Raw genomic sequence first — 18,018 nt, forward strand, 5'->3', positions numbered from 1 at the left:
TCAAGAACATGTATTTGAAAGTATTGTTGTGGGTGATTGGTGTTGGAACGGTAAATGCATAAAATGCACACTTGACTTGGTGTCAGTTCACATTAAACATACAAATTAAAAACGGCACAAAACGTTAGACTAACACGCGCTTGCGTCCCAGTATTTCACGCATGCGCAGCTGATACAGTAGTTATCCAAACTTTCTGATTGGGTGCCTGCTTGCTTGTTTCTATTGGACAGAAGCAGATTAACAAAACGGAACATGATTGGTTAAATTTTATCACGGGGTGTTGTGACTGTTCAATGGGTTTCCCTTTTACTACTTTCGTACCATGAAAAGGAAACGTGAAATCGGAGACATCTTGGTTCTGTGACGGGAGATATCTGCCACTCTCAAAATATTTCAAGTTTCCCGTGAAAGGAAACACGTTCATTTGGAGTAGTATATGTCAACACGCCGTTATGTGTTTTTCGTCGTCGGAGTAGATGCCACATTGACTCCGGATAATAATGGCGACTTGATTTCCGTTTGATCTGCCAGCGATGTGCAGTGTAAACACAGCTCCCAAATGTCATGAACACAAGTAAGAATGGACGGGTGGGTTTCAGTCGTAGCACCAGATAATGATCGATCTAGCTCCGAGGGCGAATACATTGCCGAACCCTGTCCCGAACATGAAACCAAGGAGGCGGAGAACGGAACGCAGCGGAGGACTGTGGAGAGGATGGAGGACGGGGGCACGAATGTCGAATTTGGGGAGGGCAAAGTGGTGTTAGGACGAGTCGGACAGAGGGACGACAAAGAACTTCGGTACTTGCACTTGTTATGGGAACCGGGGCGAGCAGAGGCTGGAGCCGGCGGTGTGACAGGCAAGCTGGGGAAGATGACCGGGAGCAGGGCCAGGCGGTTCCACCGAGCCACACGGACTCCTATTGGTAAAGATATCTATGGTAAGACATTCTTGTGTCAAATGTGTGACAAATATGCTGCCATTTTTTAATCACGCAGTTGGCGAATATCTCAGCTAATCCCAATTCAAAATCAGTAATATTGGCCAGAATTATCCATAACAATTAATTTCAGGCACCAATTAGCATTATAGCATTGTGTCAGTTAAACATACTCAGATCTAAAAGGGCATTTAAATTTAAAACACATAGTGTCTCTGTTCACGTTGCTCAAATTAGGATCCCAGAATTGCCTCCAGGTTGTAAATGTGCACGTGAAGGCTGTCTATGCTACATTTCTCAAAAGAGCAGCACACCAGTCTCTTTGTTTTCTAACTTCCTGCTATATGACCTCATTCACCCCTCCAAAAAGTAATATTGAAAAACCTTTCTGCTTTGAATGTCCTTTCATCACAGCTGTAAAGAGACTGAGGGAAGCAGCAAACAGCAATGACATCGACACAGGTACAAACATGTTGCATATTAATTACACGCGAGGGAAAACAAGCTGTGTTTTAATCGTTGAGATGTGTTGTTCCAGTCCGGAAGCTCCTGCAGGATGACATCGACCCCTGTGCCGCAGATGACAAGGGAAGGACAGCCTTACATTTTTCTTCCTGCAATGGCAACGAGAGCATCGGTAGGTTGAAGTGGGTAACTGAAAGAGACATATTGTGGAACCCGTTTAGGCAGGCCCCGCTTATGTCACCAACCAGTCTACGTCGAATAACTCTTCAAGTCTCGGTTCACAATGTTGTTACTATTTAAAGGTGCCTTCTTAAGTTGATGTACATTGTTGACGACTTTTCTCAACATCAAATTTGATACCTCAACGTCTATGAAAATTGTTTTGTATATGTCAACATGTGTTGTGTTATTATCAGTGTCATCATTATCACTAAGCAGCTTGCCACAATACAACTACTGTTGAGTTACACAGCACTAGGTGCACAAAGTGACTTCTTGTTCAGTGCAAAATAAGCTTAAAAATAAATTTTAACAGGAATTCTACGCCCATTTATTAATATTTTTTAGGTCGTTAGCCACCGTAAAAATGCTTTGTGTTACGAAAGCTTGTCATTGTAGTCAAAACATACAACACAATTACAGCAGCAGATCTGTTAGATTGGACTATAAAATACGAAATGCCGACAAAGCTGGATGACATGGCGTCAACAGCACCGTGTACCTTACAGCAAGACGCACGCCACACTTAAATGCCACCAACGTGGCGCCGCAGCTCTTTATCTCTCTTGGGCTGGCTCTAACTAGCAGGCAAATGCCACTACCCACTTTATCTTTATCTTCTATGCCGCTTATCCTCACTAGGGTCGTGGGTATGCTGGAGTCTATCCCAGCTGACTTCGGGCGAGAGACTGGGTGTACCCTGGACTGGTCACTGAAGAATCAAAATAAAAAATATGCACAAATGGAGGAAAACAATGTCAACAGACTGTCGGAGTTTGAAAAATTCTTTATTATCACCAAGTCTCCTCATGTCTCTGGCCAAAGTCACAAGTTGATGTGCAAGCAGTGGTTAGTTAGGTTCACTTTTGATCTCGGCTATGTCAACAACCGCTTCTGTCGAGGTCAGTCTGCCAGCCTGAGGGGCGTCAAGATAAGCGGGTTCCACTGTATAACGATTTCAATTCTTGGTCGCCAGTCCACAGGTTGACATTATGTCTCCTGCTTCCTCAGTCAGTCTTTCACGATTTGATATGCATTAATCCTGGCATTTGGGGAAATACTCCTTCAGGAATGAAAAATACATGAATGGAGAAATCTCCTCAATCAGTATATTTGGACAGTCAGCTGACCTAATTTTGTGGTCACAACACATCTGAAGCAATTGGCAGATTAAAGCACTGTCTCCCAAGGCATATATGGTGGGCATGAGGCAAGTTAATTTATTACGTTGTCAGTATAGAATCATCAATTCAATAATAGTGAATTGTATAAATATGCCCGCATAAGTAGGAATATGGGTTTTGAGAGAGAACACGGTCTGCCTGACTCAAGTCTTCGTGCTCCTGAGCAAATTCTTCAGATATCTGCGTTTCTTCCTGCATGACATGCCTTCTAGATAACAAGGAAACTATTAAACTTCTGTGTGCAGTGCAGTTACTGCTGAGCTACGGTGCAGACCCCAACCAGCGTGACAGTCTGGGAAACACCCCACTCCATTTGGGTAAGAAGAAAGATACAAACCTGTACCTCACTACTGGTAATGCTGTCCTGGGACACAAAAGTCTGTTGTTGCAATACAAAGTTGCAATATGTGCAAATTATACATACTTTTTTATTAATTATATAGAAATGAAGTTATAAATTAAACATTTTCAAGCATAAAAATGACTAAATTAACTAAAATACAAATACAAGACTTTCAGAAAACACATTGAAAAATGTGTTGCTATGTAGTATTCTTCACTGGCCACTAGGTGTCAATAATGTTACATTGATGAGACAATAGCCACCACAGGAAGTACTGTAAGTAAAGATAGAAAGAAAAACAGCAAGGAGGAACTCTACCAATGCTAACATGTCTGAGTCTATATTATGTCTTATTTTCTGTTATGCCTACTATCTTGGGTAATAGGAATGTAAAGGTGACTCCAGGGGTGTAATTTCATGTCTAGAGGGCTCTAATAAATTTTAAAAATCTTGTGTAGAAGGTCGTAAACAGGCTTTCCTTGCTCTGACTTCGAAAATATTCCATTCATAAATAAGGAATCCCACTTCACGGAAATTCACTCAGTCTGATCTGGAACTAATTAAAAGTGATAAATGAGGGAGTATTGTACACTGTTTATATATATATTTTTTAATCGCACAGATTAGTGTTATTTTTGCATGCATGATAAAATGTGATTTTTATGTCACACAATGGTCATTTTAACCTGTGTGTCTGCAGCGGCCTGTACAAACCACGTGCCTGTCATCACCACATTGCTGAGAGGAGGTAAGACCACACTTCAATGTATATGTTAATGTAGCCTACAGTATTCAGTCAAGGATTTATTTAAGTTTGTCTCTGAGGTGACAAGCTGTGTTTTATTATTTTTAAGACTATGAAATTAGTTATATACTGTATATACCAGACATGTCCATTCATCGGTGATGTACAATGATGAAATATGGATGGATTTATTATTTATTTTGGAATTTTACTAATTTAGACAGGGTCAAATATATACATTCATCTGCACATAGTAGACTACGTCCAGTGGCTATTATTCAAGTACTCCTGAATATTTATAGTGAGTATTTCATAATCCAGCTTAATTGCCTTTTTTTTTTTTGGTGCAAAGGGTCACGTGTGGATGCCCTTGACCGAGCAGGTCGGACCCCTCTACATCTCGCACGCTCCAAACTTAACATTCTGCAAGAAGGAGATTCCCGAAGCTTAGAAACCCTGAGAGGAGAAGTGACACAGGTAGACAATGAGTTTGTCTGTCCAACTTTTCTTCCTGTTAGAGGGAACATATCGTAATTAAAAGAAATAAAACAACATTTAATTGCATTAAATATGCATTTATATTTAACCCTATCGTAATTAAAAGAAATAAAACAACATTTAATTGCATTAAATATGCATTTATATTTAACCCGTACGGTCATCCTTTGTTAATAGTGGTTAATTGGTTCCAGACTCGACCGCGTTAAATGAATTTCCGCGATATACGATTCAATGGTTAACGTGTTTTGCCACACAGTCAGGAGATCTCAAAGATCTGGGTTCAAATCTCCGTGAGCCATCTATGTGTGGAGTTTGCATGTTGCCCTTGGGCATGGATGGGTTTTCTCCAGGCACTCCAGCTTCCTCCCACATTTTAAAAACATGAATGTTAAGTTAATTGGCGACTCTAAATTATCCATACTGTAGGTATGAATGTGAGTGTGAATGGTTGTTTGTCCGTATGTGCCCTGCGATTGACTGGCAACCAGTCCAGGGTGTACCCCGCGTCTTACCCAAGTCAGCTGGGAAAGCCTCCAGCATACCACCGTGATCCTAGTGAGGCTTAAGCAGCATAGAAAATAAATGAAGGAATAAAAGGATTCAATGTTAATAATAATATTTTCATAATTAGAGCATAGAAAACCTGTTTATGGTTTTTATCATTATCAGAGCCATGTAGACATGAAACAACAGATATAGTCACCTTTACACTACTATTAGTCATTGTTTACACCACAATGCAACTTTTATGCTGCAGGGATGTCAGACAGCCGCTAGCAAGCTAACCAGTTAGCCTCGAATTTATTTCTTCTAAACTTAACAAGCCAAAAACTTACCACTTCCACACGGGAGGGGAGGAGAACGTTTTTACACTCGATCATGTCGGACATGTCATGGCTAGCTTGATGACTTCATGCAGTGTTAAGGTAATGTCATGTAAGGTCTCAATGGTTTGTGTCATTACTGTCACATTGTGACCAGAATATTACATATCACTTGTATTTTAACATGTTTTGACAAATAATAAGACGATAGTCTACCACGAAACAGCGATCATTTGTTAATTTCTGAAAAACCACCATATAGTGAGGGAGTGATAATCGAACCGCGACTACTTTGAAAACCATCCTCAAAACCATCATTACCATAAAGTTTAGGTTTTGACTTCTGTATACAACAATAAAAATATATGTTCAAAGTACATGTACTGTAGAGGATGATGATGGCGACTGCTACATGTTTTTGTTCTTTTTTTCCCCCACTTAGATTATTCAAATGCTGAGGGAATATCTGAATTTAATGGGCCAAAGTGAAGCTAAAGAGAGACTGGAGCACATTTCGACCCAGCTGCAACACACACAAACCAAAGAGCAAGTAAGATGTATACATTATTATATGTACAGCATATATAAGAGTCCAAATGAGGTCATGCATTGATGAGTTGACAAATTTCTAAGCACCTTTTCATGTTTTAGGTGGATGAGGTGACTGATTTACTGGCCAGCTTTACTTCACTCAGTCTACAGAAACAGAATTTGGGAGACAGGTAGAGGATTAAAAAGCAGATTTCCTGCTGCGTTTTAAAGCAAGCCTCGGCTCCTCTATCCTGAATACAACTCATTTTAATCTGGACTCCAATCCCAAATGCACTACTATTGTAGCGCGTGTCATTCACAAATCCTACAATTATGGACATTTCTCTTGTCACAACGATTTACTGGATCCCAGCACAGAAATGTAATGATCATACAAATGAGCAAAGTATAAAAATGAGAGTTTTAAGTGAATGATGTTTGTAAAAATCAAGAAGAAGGCACAACTGCTGTTGTGTTATGTTTTCTGTTTGAACAGTCTGAAAGTTGTCTGTGAAGTGCTGGTTATATTCTTGTAGTTAGGTCTTTGTGAAACAATCCCTATTCAGGGCATATTTTGCCCCAAACAACAGTGATGGCATTTGGTTTAATTCGCTTCTCCATTTGTCTCTCGTTAGTGGACCAAAGCTTTCCTCCTGTCATTTTTGTTTCCTCTGTTGTATCCTCAATTTGTCTGTTTTCAGACTAAAATCTTGAAAAATTTATTTAGAGGGTGCATCACAAAGCTACCTCCATTGTGCCAAAAAAGGTAACAGTAATTACTTGATCTTTCTGGGCTTCTGACTGTTCAGCAGCAGAAAGGCTGTGGCAGAAGGTGGCATTCCCCAGTAGTATACAATATAAAATGCTTTTGAGGTGTATTTGAATGTGTGGTTCTGAGTTCCAGGTAGTTAATTTCAAGGGAATTTTGTATTTACTTTCTGCTAATGCCAGTGGACATTGAATGCAGCACACACAACAGACTGGAAAGTAGTATCCAGATTCAGCCCAGAAGACTGGTGTGATGTGCTGTGTCTGTCTCCCTGCCTTTGTTTTATCATTACACATATTATTTTATCTAACTATGTGAGCAGCCAGTTTTAATGTTTTACTTTTGTTTGTTTTTTCATCACAGGAAACTTTGAATAGCATACCTTATTGCATGTTAATGTTTAACTGTTGTGTAAAAACATGGTCAAAAAGCTATGTCTGATTCAATAAATGCTTATCTATTAGTGACACTTGTGTTCGTATTTATTAGCATAATTCCTACAGCAGTAAAACTTGCTCAACTGAGCTGTTGAGTCGCGGCTCATTCTTCCTCACTGTGGATTGGCTGCAGAGCAGAAGCCCCGCCCATACGTACAGACGTTTTGTTGTTTTGCCGACATAAAAATGGCGCCCGGACCCGCGTAATTTACAGACTTAATTTAGGTAATTCATTTTTTAAGCACCATTTTTCACACCTTTTAGTGTTTTTGGGAAGTAGCATACGGCCAACACTGAAAAAGACGAAGAGATGAGAGAAGCTGAATGTTTGCATGCTTCTAATGCTCAGTGAAAGGACACTGCGGCCTAGCTATTACGAAAGCACCGGTCTATCCCTAGACGATTATCCCTGCAAGACGAGCCTGCTCACGGTAGGGAGTGTTCGAGTGCTGGAACTGCCAAGGACGCCGGGTGGTCATGTTAACGGCAGAGAGGGGGTGTGTTTATGTATCATTACAAAAGTAGGCGGGAATTTGTTAAGTTATCACTATTTGTACTCTTATAAGAGGCAAACATCCACGTTCTCTCGTTAAATAATGGACCACACGTCTGTTTTCAGCATGCAGTGTGGTCTCGGTTGGACTGCTGTGTAGGATTTATCTTCAAGAGATGTTGCTGCTAAATATGCTATTGTTAATATCCTTGCAGACAGTCATAGAGGCATATGTAATAATTCCTTTATTATGCACTGATCATTGTAAGAATGAAATCCTGAACCCATAACTTCTTTTTCAAAAATGTAATTCTCATCAGGTCAGCATCCTGCTTCCATGCTGCCCGTGGCATCTTAGATAAGTCAGTGTACTGAGTGGCAATGGCTTTTGAGGAAATCAAGAGTAAAGGAGAAATGGGTAATTACATTTATATCATAGTAAGCACACACTAGTGCATATTACTGTAGTCAGAAATACCATGATTAATTACTTGTGTAAAATATTTATGAATGAAAGTGAATTTGTAAGGTCATGCGCATTTGATCCTTGTTTTAGATGTTGGGATGGAGGGAGAGAGGGGTCTTGTCGCTGGTCGTAGCCAGAGAGAGAAGCGGAGGTCGTACAAAGATCTTCTACGGGAGGAGGAGGAGATTGCAGCTCAGGTCCGCAAGTCTTCCAAAAAACGCCCAAAGGTGAATTTTTGTAACCTGTCGAACTGATCTCTGCTAAAAATCAGATATGACATTATATGAGTGAGTCATTGCACATTTAAAAAATGTTTTTGCTTATATGTAACATTACCCATTAGGATTCAGAGATATTCATGCTGTCAGGAGACTCTCACAAAAAGAAGAAGAAACATAGTGATGAGTACTATTACAGAGGTGAGAAGTGGACCAACTAAATCTGTTGTATTTATTTTTTTTATGTTTCTGTTTTGATAATATATACATGAGACATCATAGTAGTAGAGGTACTTAACACTGTTTCTATTTGGGATATGGATTGAATTTTGTCTGCGGCCTTTTGTTGGGGCAGTTTGCATGTTTTCCCGATGCTTTTGTGGGCTTTTTGTTTTCCTCCCACAGCCCAAAGCATGTAAAATAGCTTAGTTGAACACTTTAGATGTGAATGTGAATTGTTGTGAACTGGGATAGGCTCCAGCTTCCCACTTTTAAAAAGATGTGCAAATGACTTTATATGAGGGGTCTGCAGTTTGCATCACTATTAGAGCTACTTTGACAAAAAGAAAGGAGGGGTGAGTTATTTGTGTTTTATTTATATGACTGGTGACGTTTAAATAAAAGCAGATATTAGACATGACCGATATTCTTTGAATCTTTAGTGAGCTACTCAAAGTCAGGTGACAAGCTACCTGTTGAAGTATCTTTGCTGTAAATTGTATTGGCATCTATGGTTTGGGCTCAAAATGCTGAGGAAAACATGCTGAGATGTGTGCTGAAGATATCCATCCAGTATTGTAACCAATCAATTGTTGTATAATTTTATAAAATATTTTTTTTCTCCTCTTGCCTTATCTTTGTATCAGACCATGATGGCTTGGGCCCACCCCTCCACAAAAAGAAGCACAAATCTGCAGACCGCTCTCCAACTCTCTCTTCCCCCTCATCCTCCCACCCAGCAGATACAGCTATGGGCCTTCTGCAAGCTATCACATCTCCCCTTGCCACAGGATCAGACCCCGGTCCCCACTTACACAAAAAACCTTCCTATCCATCCTTTTCCTCACACTCCTCAAAAGACCGCAAGCGGGAGGGCAGCAGCAGTGGAAGCAAAGGTAGCCACTCCTTTTCTCACTCCCGCCCTATGTCTTCATCGTTATCTTCCTCCAAGAAGCACTCCTCATCCTCCTCCAAGTCATCTCTATTCCACGGCGGCGCTCCCAAAGAGGAGCCTCTAACATTACGTGAGGCTGACGGACTAAAAATGAAACTGATCATGTCACCAAAGAAAGAGGAAGATGATACCCTCCCGGTATCCCCCCACTTATCCAAAGTAAAGAAGGACAAGGATCAAGATCGGATGCCGATGTCAAAGTCACCCAAGAAGAAACAGCAACATAGTCGAGATCCTCTGCCGGTTGTGGGGAAAGAGGTGGAAGTGGAAGGTAACGCACTCCTTAATAGCTTCCTTGCACTGCTCATGTAGCTTTATAAGGTGGCAGGTATATTTACTTAGCTTGAATAGTTGTGACTATGATGTACAAATGTTTGCATTTACAGCGATGTGACCCTGGAGCACCTAATAATTGTGTTGTGTCAACTTTCTTGGTATGCCGGGATCTCACCCAAGGTCATTATGGAGGAGGCATGGGAGATGACAGCTCTTCGTCGGGAGGAGAGCTGGAGGCGGGTGAACTAGTTATAGATGACTCGTATACACATTTGTCAAAAAAGAAGAAGAAGAGCAAAAAAAGCAAAAAGAAAAAGGACAAAGAGAAAGACAGAGACAAGGACAAGAGTGGGAAGGACAAGAAGCACGGCAAAGGTGTGTTTAACAGAATACATCATGCTTATTATTTATTTGAAATCGTTTATGATAATTATAGTTTAATTGTTTATCCTTAAAGCCTTAAACATTCGGTTTTAATCATTGATTGCCATTCGTCAGACTCATCAAGGAGCCATAGCAACATCCATCCCATCGTCCCTCATGGTGCTGTTGGTCCAATGTACACGAAGGGGGGACCCATCCCTCACCACCACAGTCAAGGCAGTGATGGAACGACGGAGAAGAAGAAGAAGAAAGAGGAGAAAGATAGAGAGAAGAGTGAGAAAGATAAAGACAAGGTAAGTACAGTATATCTTTGCTCAATGACATATGCCACAACATGAGATACACCTTTACAATCTAATACAGTATGATCCGGTATGAGAGCTGGATAAAACTCCTGTCTTTACTAACATAGTTAAGCATAACGTTAAAATGAATACCCGATACAGCTCCTGTATTGGATCGTATACGACTGTACAGTTAATGAAGTTACATTCACGGTTTGTATTTGCAAACACATATTCCATAGTGCTGCATTGTTTCTCACTTGATTTCTCTTTGTTTTGATTTAGCCCAAGAAGAAGAGTGCATCAGCATATCAGGTGTTTTGCAAGGAGTACAGGGTTAACATAACTGCTGAACAGCCGGGACTAGGTAAAGCGCTTGTTGATGCAGCGTAACTTCTTTGTAACACTAATGTTTGTAAGCCAGACTTAAAAGAACACATCTATCTTTTCTCAGTTTTTGGTGAGCTAAGCAAAAAGTTGGCAGAGGTTTGGAAGAGGATGCCCGAGAAAGACAAGCTGGTGAGTGGTCCTTTTTATTCTTTCTTTTGTTCATTACACCATCTTCAAAAGCTACCAGGGGATGTGGTCATGGCGTGTAATAACTGTTTCATGTATTACCTCTGCAGTTTTGGAGGCAGAAAGCTCAGTATCTGCAGCACAAACAGAACAAGGCTGAGGCTACCACAGTTAAACACAAGAGCTCCAGCAAAAGCAAAGGTATGTTGGTCAAGAAATTAGAAGAAATTAAGCAGATAATGCACTGGTTGGTGGGTGTTTCACTAGATTAGGCTCAGCCTTGCTTATGATGCCTAGCTCACTTCGTGGGTTGACGCTATGACTGTACTCTTGAGCGCTGGTCTGCCTCCCTCTTCCCTTGGCTCCTTCATTGCGTGCCTAGGTACCCGGGGAAGCAGGTCCATGGGAGTCTCTTGAGGTGTGTGTGCAGGGTACCTATTGGAAGGGTGCAGCTAGGTGGTGTGGCTAGGGCTTATGTTTTGTGGTTGTTGTAGTTGGAGTGTCAGCTTATGGCATGACCACTATGAGCCGGTCCTTGTCAGTTGGGCTCACCAGCATTGCATCCGCTCCAACTGTCCATGCAGACAAAAAACAAACCAAAAAAAAATTAAGTATAGCCTTGAATTTGACCACTCATGAAGGAGATCACCATTGTTGTCATCTTATTTGGTTTCCTTGTCAAATCAGGTATGGTGTCCCAAACCAACAGGGCACCGGTCACTGTGCCTCTTTCCCCAGCACGTGTCCCTGAGGTTGATCCCATCGATGCAGCTGCTCACCTGCAGCTGCTCGGAGAGTCCTTGTCCCTGATTGGCCACCGGCTCCAGGAAACAGAGGTGAGCGCCTGCACAAATACGCATGTGTATATTGAGAGGCTAATAGAGTAACACAGGACACCATGATGTGCATAAATGCATGATTTCAATTTAGTGGCACCCATCATATTTGATTAATCATTCAAAAATGAAGGTGTTGTTTTTTTAATGCAGAATAATCACGTACCAAAGTTAGACCACGAATGGGTAATGGTTGAAATCATGTTGACAGAGGACATATCCTGGAGTGAGAAAAAATGTTAGCACTGAGGTTGGATTACTGGTAAGTCAAAGTCAGTGATTCAAACATAAAGTAATAAAATAATACATAAATAATACACAATAATATAAAACATAAAAAATACAAGAGCACCACCACTGGTTTCACAGAGCAAATTGTACAATAAAATGTCTATTTTTCACTTTTACAGTATGAGTTAAACTGAATGGGATTTCTTGTTCGACCTGAAAAGACAATGATGCCATTGTCAATGACTGGCACTCACTCACCCCTCGTGCACAGGCACATGCTCGTAGTGTCCGTGCACATGTACAGAGTTATTGTCTGAGAACCCAGCGTGTTCTTATTTTGAAGGAGCAAACATACCATGTCCACCTCTTCCTACTATGCTGGGGTTAGGGAAGTGTGTCGTGATCCAGCACGGTAGGGAGCACTCGCACAAATCACCAATCGTGCCTGAGCTCGACCTTTTGTGAGTGCGTCATTATTGGATGTTCATGTAACAGATCTTCAGCTTACTTGAACATATCCTGGTCATCATGATCAAGTTTTTGTTCAGGTTTCAGTTCGTAACAGATTGGTCCAACCTAATGCACTTGCAGTCACTGGGAGAACATAGAAACTCTCCATACTAAGGAAGAAAAACATGTATAAAAACATTTGTATGTATTTCAAGGAAATGCTTTAAGCCATGTGAGTGATGTTTCCACATGTTTTTTTTAGGGGATGGTGGCAGTGTCTGGGAGCTTGTCTGTGCTTCTTGATTCCATCTTGTGTGCCCTCGGGCCTCTGACCTGTCTCACAGCTCAAATACCACAGTTAAATGGATGTCCCCGAAATGTCCTGGTATAGTATTAGCATTACACCAATTCATTCATTTTTATAACTTTCTTACATCCCAGAAACTGGCCTCATCATTGTCATTTGCTGTGTTTTGTTTCATGTTGCATTTTCTAACTACTAGTTTATCTTTTTGCTTGTCAGTCAAACACGCTGGACAACATTGCCTACATCATGCCTGGGTTGTGAATGGAGGACCACAAGCAAGCAAGAGGGAATTTGCTTTCACAGATCGAATGGGAATGGTTCTTAAGAAAAAGAGCCTTTGGACTTTTAGAAGCCACTGCCTGGACACTTCTGAAAAATATTTTTAGACTTTTTAAAATATGTTTTTTAGACCTTGTTATTACATGAATGTTTTCATTGTTGTACTTTAAAAAAACATTTTAATTAATCTCAGACTAGTTTCATTGTTACTGTACAGTGTGAATTTATGTGAAACTTTCTTTTTTATGCCAAATGTGTGTGTAGATGCTTTTGTACATGTCTGCTTTGTTTTTTTTGTAAAGAAACACAGCAATGTTTACTCCTCATTAACATAAGGTAATATATTTGCCGTTTGCCTATTTTTTCCCTTAGAAGATTGTTGGAAAAAATGTCAGACCTTGCTGTTTCATGCATTTGTGACAGCGTGCATTAGAGCAACAATGATTCCTATTAGAAAAGGTAATTTAATAGCGCCAATAAACCATGCTGCTTTGTTTAATTTTAAACACGTGCCTCTGGTCTGTAAACAATAACTTGGTTTAGTGTGATCATGTATTTGGTTAATCTTGAGGGCGTGCATGATAATGGTCGTGTGTTTATAGTGCAGCCACAGCAGACAGAGCTGTGGAGGGCGAGTCATCCTGCAGGAATGAGGAAGTGTCTACGCCTGCTGCTACATCGCTAAATACGGCAGTCAACAGTGCGACATGACCGCTTCTGGTGCACAAACGGGTAGGCTTGGACATTTGCTTATATGTCGCATTTCCACCGCTGCATTGATTACAGGCTACAGAATTTAGCCTAAAAGAAAAGTTAGTGGAATTACGCATAAAGATAAGGAGGCGGAAGGGGCGCTGGCACTATTTTTACACGTTTATAGTATCTGTTAAATCCACTTAGATTGCCAATAAATAATTTTACTTGATTTAAGAACTGGTTTGTCGTGCACAACATTGTATTCATGCGTGTCGTTTTTAAGCAGAGCTTAGGCTGGTCGTGCTGGGCCGGACCGGGACAGGACGACGGTCAACGGTCTGCAGCATCCTGGGCCTACAAGACGAACATCAGGGCAAAGACGATGGACAGACTGAGGAGTGCAGTAAACACAGAGGAGAAGCTGCAGGTAGACAGGTAAATACACCCCAAGGTTTTGGTCTTAGAGAAAAATGCACATGCTGTGTATTAGAATTTATAAGGCAATACGCTAATACTGATAATTTAGGTTTATTGGGTAATATAATCACAACACACAGTCATGCCAAGTAAATTCTAAATGATTAAATTAATGACATGATACATTATAATAATTACACACTTATTTTTCACCTCCAGTCGTAAAGAGTCTAGTTAAATTTATGTTATATTTTTGCAGTTTGCCTTTACCTATCACCACATGTAGTTTAGGTCACTGATGGGTTAGTGCCAATGGTGTCCAAAGTGCGGCACAGGGGCCGTCTTTCTTTTTGCACACAGCTTGTTTTTATTGGCCCTCCGTATGTTTTCAAAATCAAATTCATTTGACACATTATTAGATATTACTCATTTGCTTTGTCACATATAACGTTAAGATGAAATATTGAGATATCTTAGCACATATTGACTTACATTCTTTGCCACGAGGCAAAGCAGGCAACCGCTTGGAGGCCCCAAGGACTGAAATTATTACCGTAATGCTGATGAACGCTGGTTTGAAGGGCCCCAACAGACTGTAGAATCGCCTCTGCTTGCATTGGATTGGTTTTAGCATCGTTAATGTACAAATGCATCAAAATGGCCCCAGCTCCCCTTCTTTTTTTACTGCCACCTGTACTTGACATTAATTGTATAGAGCAACTATATCATTTCATTGAGTGGGAAACATGTTCCGTACTCTACACACTATTTTGATATATCGGAATATCAGCAGTGGAAGCAGTAACCTGATACGTATTTTTTTATTTTAGTGCATCTTTTCTCACATTTAGACAATTTCAAATCCATTCTTCATTTATTCTTTGAGAAGCCAAACTTCCAGATGCAGTTTGCGCTCTGACCACTAGATGGCGGCAAAGTGCTTCGAATACAATTTATGCATCAGCAGACATCAGTTGGACACACACGCTGCACGCAGACCTAAATCGCCTTGAGGTGAATTTGCACAAAATATCTCGAAGGGAATATTAGATTAACACCTTCCGTTACAGCTGATGACAAATAATGTGTAACCAGCACATTTTTTAACAGAACAAGTCAGGAGTTTACAAAGTGTGCGGCAAGCGTCAGCAGGACACCTCAGGGCAGATGCAGCAGCTTGAGAAAAATACAGAAAAACACATTTTTCAAAACCTGCTAAACAGAGTCGAGGGTGAGCAGAACACTCAAAAACAAGTAAAATGTGCTACAGAAAAGGTTTTTGTTTTTTCTCAGAGGGTACACTTTGAAAACCGGTGGAATTACCCACGATCCCGCATCGAGGGTAGAAAGTCACCTGCATTTTTCTTCTTGTATGGGGGATTATGAAGCAAGATCTTTTTTTTTTTCTTAAAAAATAAAAACCGAAACAGTAGAATATCCTGTTTAGACTAACCCAGTGCTTCTCAAATAGAGGGGCGGGTGTGGGGCCGAAGAACGTTTCTTCAAAAAAGAGTCACTAACCCTAAATTTTGTAAATTTCCTTTTTTTTTTCCTGTGAATGCTCGTGCAATGTTTGTGTGCCATTCTACACTACTGCACATAAAAACAGAATAATAAACAATTTACGCTTACAGCACTTAAAAAGATCTACTTTGATAATGGTTTTGTCCCCTCATCATGTTTTTGTAGGTGCTGGTGGTGTCCAGCCCAGACTGGTTCAGTGCAGATTGCCACCCAGAAGAAAGAAGAAGGCACATCTCCGACATGATCACATTATCCTGCCCAGGGCCGCATGCTTTTCTATTATGCGTGTCTGTGAACCAGCCAGCCGATGGAGAGACCAAAGCACTGGATGTCCTGGAGAAGCTGTTTGGCGCCTCTGCAGTCAGCAGAAACACCATCCTCCTCTTCACCAACATGGAGGAGTTGGAGGAGGACGAGAGGCTGGAAGATTACCTCGTCACATGGCGCAAGGACCTCCAGGTGCTGCTGCAGAGATGTGGCGGTCGATATCACACCCTAGAGACCCGGAGTGAATCGGAAGCTCTTGAGGGTATGTTGGAGAAGGTTGAAGAAGCAGTGAAGGAGAGCGGGGAAGAGCACTTTAGCAGTCTTTTGTATGAGGAGGTTGAAGAACAAGTGCGGAAGAAGCAGATTGAAATAGTGCGAGAAAGGAGGAAAGATGCACAAGATGATCCTTCATCTTTGAGAGACTCAGAGGTGACTGATGAAGAGATGGAGGAAGCCCGGGAAGAGGCAGAAAGAAGCATAGGAGACTTAAATGTGGACTTGGATAATATTTTCCCTTCATCCAGCATATCACCTGCCTCCCCTTTTGCCTCTTCTCTCCGAAGCTTCTGGGAGACGTTGGTGGCCTGGTTGAAGTGGCTGCCCACACTGGTGAGAAGGGAGGCCCTGCTGGGAGCTCTGGTCGGCCTCTTTGTCGGAGGGCCCTTTGGAGGCATGGTGGGGGCCACTGTGGGATCAGTGGCTACAGAGGTGGGCCGGAGGAAAACACAGAAAACCAAATAGATAAGTGGAGCAGATAATGCCAACATCATGTATTAGGCCTTACGTTGCACCTTAAAGTCACTAAACTGTGTTCAGCATCCACCAATGTATTACCAAGCTAACCAGATAACATGAATGTACAGTATCACTATGCTAACACTATATTGCGGCTTCTAGTGACACCCTGCGTTTTGTCATTGCTTTTTGAATGGATGGTAAAGCCGTTAATAAACAAAACTTACCTGATTTCTCCTTGATTTTACACACCTATGAAATGATTATGCAGTATTTAAAATAAGGATATATCAAGCATTTCATTGAATTTTAACATTTTCATTACAGTAGGTCCCTGCTACGCCTGGGGGTTACATTCTAAGACCTGTATAAATAGTCAAACACCCATTAAAAATGACTTTTTCAGACTCAGAGCCCTGTAATGTGCCTCACACATTTATTAAACACATTTTAAGTTATGAAATGTAAATATACGTACTCCCCACTAATGAATGATGATGAAAGATGATTGATAGAACAGATGGAATCGGATACATGGTCTAGCCTTTAGCCTGCCTGCTGCAGCAACGCCTCCCATCTTGTTCTAAAGAGGCTGGCATTCCCCGACAGCGGCCTGCGTGTAGCACATGTCAACATAAACGACACTGCTTGCCTGCAGTGTCGACTTACCGTCATATGTTAACTTGTGTTCTCACCACTGCAAGTTTTGAGGCCGGATGAAAAGACCTGTTGAAAGCAACAGACCGCCTCCATCTTAGACCCACGCCATGTCGCTACATGCATTTATGCTGTACATTTTATGCTTCATTATCACGTATCGATATAAATTATTACCCACTTACGCTGAATGAGATGGGTTTTCTGCAAAATAACAGGCAATTTTCGGAGCAAAACAAATCAAGAATGGGCAGGATAAGAAAAAGATACATTTTGCTAAGAAATGTGCGAACGGGTGGGGAGCCACTGTCTTGATCTTACATCTCTTTGTTGATTAGCTGGGAAAAAATGGTCACCAAAAAATGGCTCCTTGCTCGGTGGTCGACAACACATTTTGGCCAATCCAAGGAATGGAAACAACCTTTTAGACAACATAATTTTGGAGGTTTGAAGCGTGTGTCCAAGAAGATAATGTAAGTCAGATTTGCTTATGTTATTTATTTTTCTAAGATGTTTTTTGAAGATGTCTGTGGGTAAATATTGAATATTGTCCCTTAAGAGTAATTATTCATTGTAACTATACTTACTTAATAAATATGGATTTATGAGCAGTTCATTAAACACTGACAACAGCTGTAAAGGATTAGAAACACACCGTAAACCTTGTTAATGTTAGTATTGACTCTTCCTGTAATTATGTTACATGAAATACCACCACGTGGTGGCGACACTAACCACTAAGGAGAATAGACTTGCCATATATTAGCTACACCTGCACTATTAAATTAAATTCAACAACTTTTTTTTAAATTAAAGACATGAAATAACACACCTATAGTCACCTTTAC

General features: G+C 40.9%; 3 protein-coding genes and 1 long non-coding RNA gene across 7 annotated transcripts; 3 read left to right on the forward strand and 1 right to left on the reverse strand.

Annotated features, from left to right (window-relative positions):
• Positions 1–311: 311 nt before the first annotated feature.
• ankrd54 (ankyrin repeat domain 54) lies at positions 312–6,984 on the forward strand. The gene is made up of 8 exons (XM_054759496.1): positions 312–942; positions 1,357–1,404; positions 1,481–1,579; positions 3,056–3,127; positions 3,854–3,901; positions 4,251–4,375; positions 5,666–5,773; positions 5,875–6,984. The coding sequence occupies exons 1-8, from the start codon at positions 582–584 to the stop codon at positions 5,947–5,949; spliced, it is 936 nt and encodes a 311-aa protein (XP_054615471.1). The 5' UTR covers positions 312–581; the 3' UTR covers positions 5,950–6,984.
• Positions 6,985–7,107: 123 nt separating this feature from the next.
• Positions 7,108–13,346, forward strand: hmgxb4a (HMG box domain containing 4a). Of its 3 annotated transcripts, none has more exons than XM_054760636.1 (13): positions 7,108–7,457; positions 7,774–7,871; positions 8,010–8,146; positions 8,263–8,338; positions 9,004–9,582; positions 9,768–9,962; positions 10,086–10,264; positions 10,541–10,622; positions 10,710–10,774; positions 10,882–10,972; positions 11,459–11,607; positions 12,551–12,673; positions 12,812–13,346. In XM_054760636.1, the coding sequence occupies exons 2-13, from the start codon at positions 7,835–7,837 to the stop codon at positions 12,854–12,856; spliced, it is 1,758 nt and encodes a 585-aa protein (XP_054616611.1). In that variant the 5' UTR covers positions 7,108–7,457; positions 7,774–7,834; the 3' UTR covers positions 12,857–13,346. The 3 variants fall into 3 exon arrangements, with proteins under 3 accessions (XP_054616611.1, XP_054616609.1, XP_054616612.1); XM_054760634.1 differs by having other exon boundaries at positions 7,108–7,391; XM_054760637.1 differs by having other exon boundaries at positions 7,121–7,185.
• Positions 13,347–13,482: 136 nt separating this feature from the next.
• si:dkeyp-69e1.8 (uncharacterized protein LOC100001340 homolog) lies at positions 13,483–16,870 on the forward strand. Of its 2 annotated transcripts, none has more exons than XM_054760638.1 (3): positions 13,483–13,606; positions 13,854–14,005; positions 15,677–16,870. In XM_054760638.1, exons 1-3 carry the CDS (start codon positions 13,582–13,584, stop codon positions 16,517–16,519), a joined length of 1,020 nt encoding a protein of 339 aa, XP_054616613.1. In that variant the 5' UTR covers positions 13,483–13,581; the 3' UTR covers positions 16,520–16,870. The 2 variants fall into 2 exon arrangements, with proteins under 2 accessions (XP_054616613.1, XP_054616614.1); XM_054760639.1 differs by having other exon boundaries at positions 13,487–13,606; positions 13,857–14,005.
• Positions 14,810–17,548, reverse strand: LOC129171711 (uncharacterized). The gene is made up of 3 exons (XR_008566823.1): positions 17,356–17,548; positions 17,183–17,239; positions 14,810–16,478 (listed from the first exon to the last, which is right to left on the reverse strand). It is a non-coding gene; the product is annotated as an uncharacterized LOC129171711 (long non-coding RNA).
• Positions 17,549–18,018: the final 470 nt, after the last annotated feature.

This window comes from Dunckerocampus dactyliophorus, chromosome 18, assembly GCF_027744805.1.
Source record: "Dunckerocampus dactyliophorus isolate RoL2022-P2 chromosome 18, RoL_Ddac_1.1, whole genome shotgun sequence".
NCBI classification, from domain to species: domain Eukaryota; kingdom Metazoa; phylum Chordata; class Actinopteri; order Syngnathiformes; family Syngnathidae; genus Dunckerocampus; species Dunckerocampus dactyliophorus.

Bases quoted from the DNA above. Each gene is read 5' to 3' on its own strand.
- hmgxb4a (XM_054760636.1), top strand. From the start codon at position 7,835: ATGGCTTTTGAGGAAATCAAGAGTAAAGGAGAAATGG. The intron at 10,623-10,709 runs GTAAAGCGCTTG...ATCTTTTCTCAG, and splicing joins TGCTGAACAGCCGGGACTAG to TTTTTGGTGAGCTAAGCAAA. The intron at 11,608-12,550 runs GTGAGCGCCTGC...TGTTTTTTTTAG, and splicing joins ACCGGCTCCAGGAAACAGAG to GGGATGGTGGCAGTGTCTGG.
- si:dkeyp-69e1.8 (XM_054760638.1), top strand. From the start codon at position 13,582: ATGACCGCTTCTGGTGCACAAACGG. The intron at 13,607-13,853 runs GTAGGCTTGGAC...GTCGTTTTTAAG, and splicing joins CGCTTCTGGTGCACAAACGG to CAGAGCTTAGGCTGGTCGTG. The intron at 14,006-15,676 runs GTAAATACACCC...ATGTTTTTGTAG, and splicing joins GAGAAGCTGCAGGTAGACAG to GTGCTGGTGGTGTCCAGCCC.
- ankrd54 (XM_054759496.1), top strand. From the start codon at position 582: ATGGACGGGTGGGTTTCAGTCGTAGCACCAGATAATGATCGATCTAGC. The intron at 4,376-5,665 runs GTAGACAATGAG...TCCCCCACTTAG, and splicing joins TGAGAGGAGAAGTGACACAG to ATTATTCAAATGCTGAGGGA. The intron at 5,774-5,874 runs GTAAGATGTATA...TTCATGTTTTAG, and splicing joins ACACACAAACCAAAGAGCAA to GTGGATGAGGTGACTGATTT.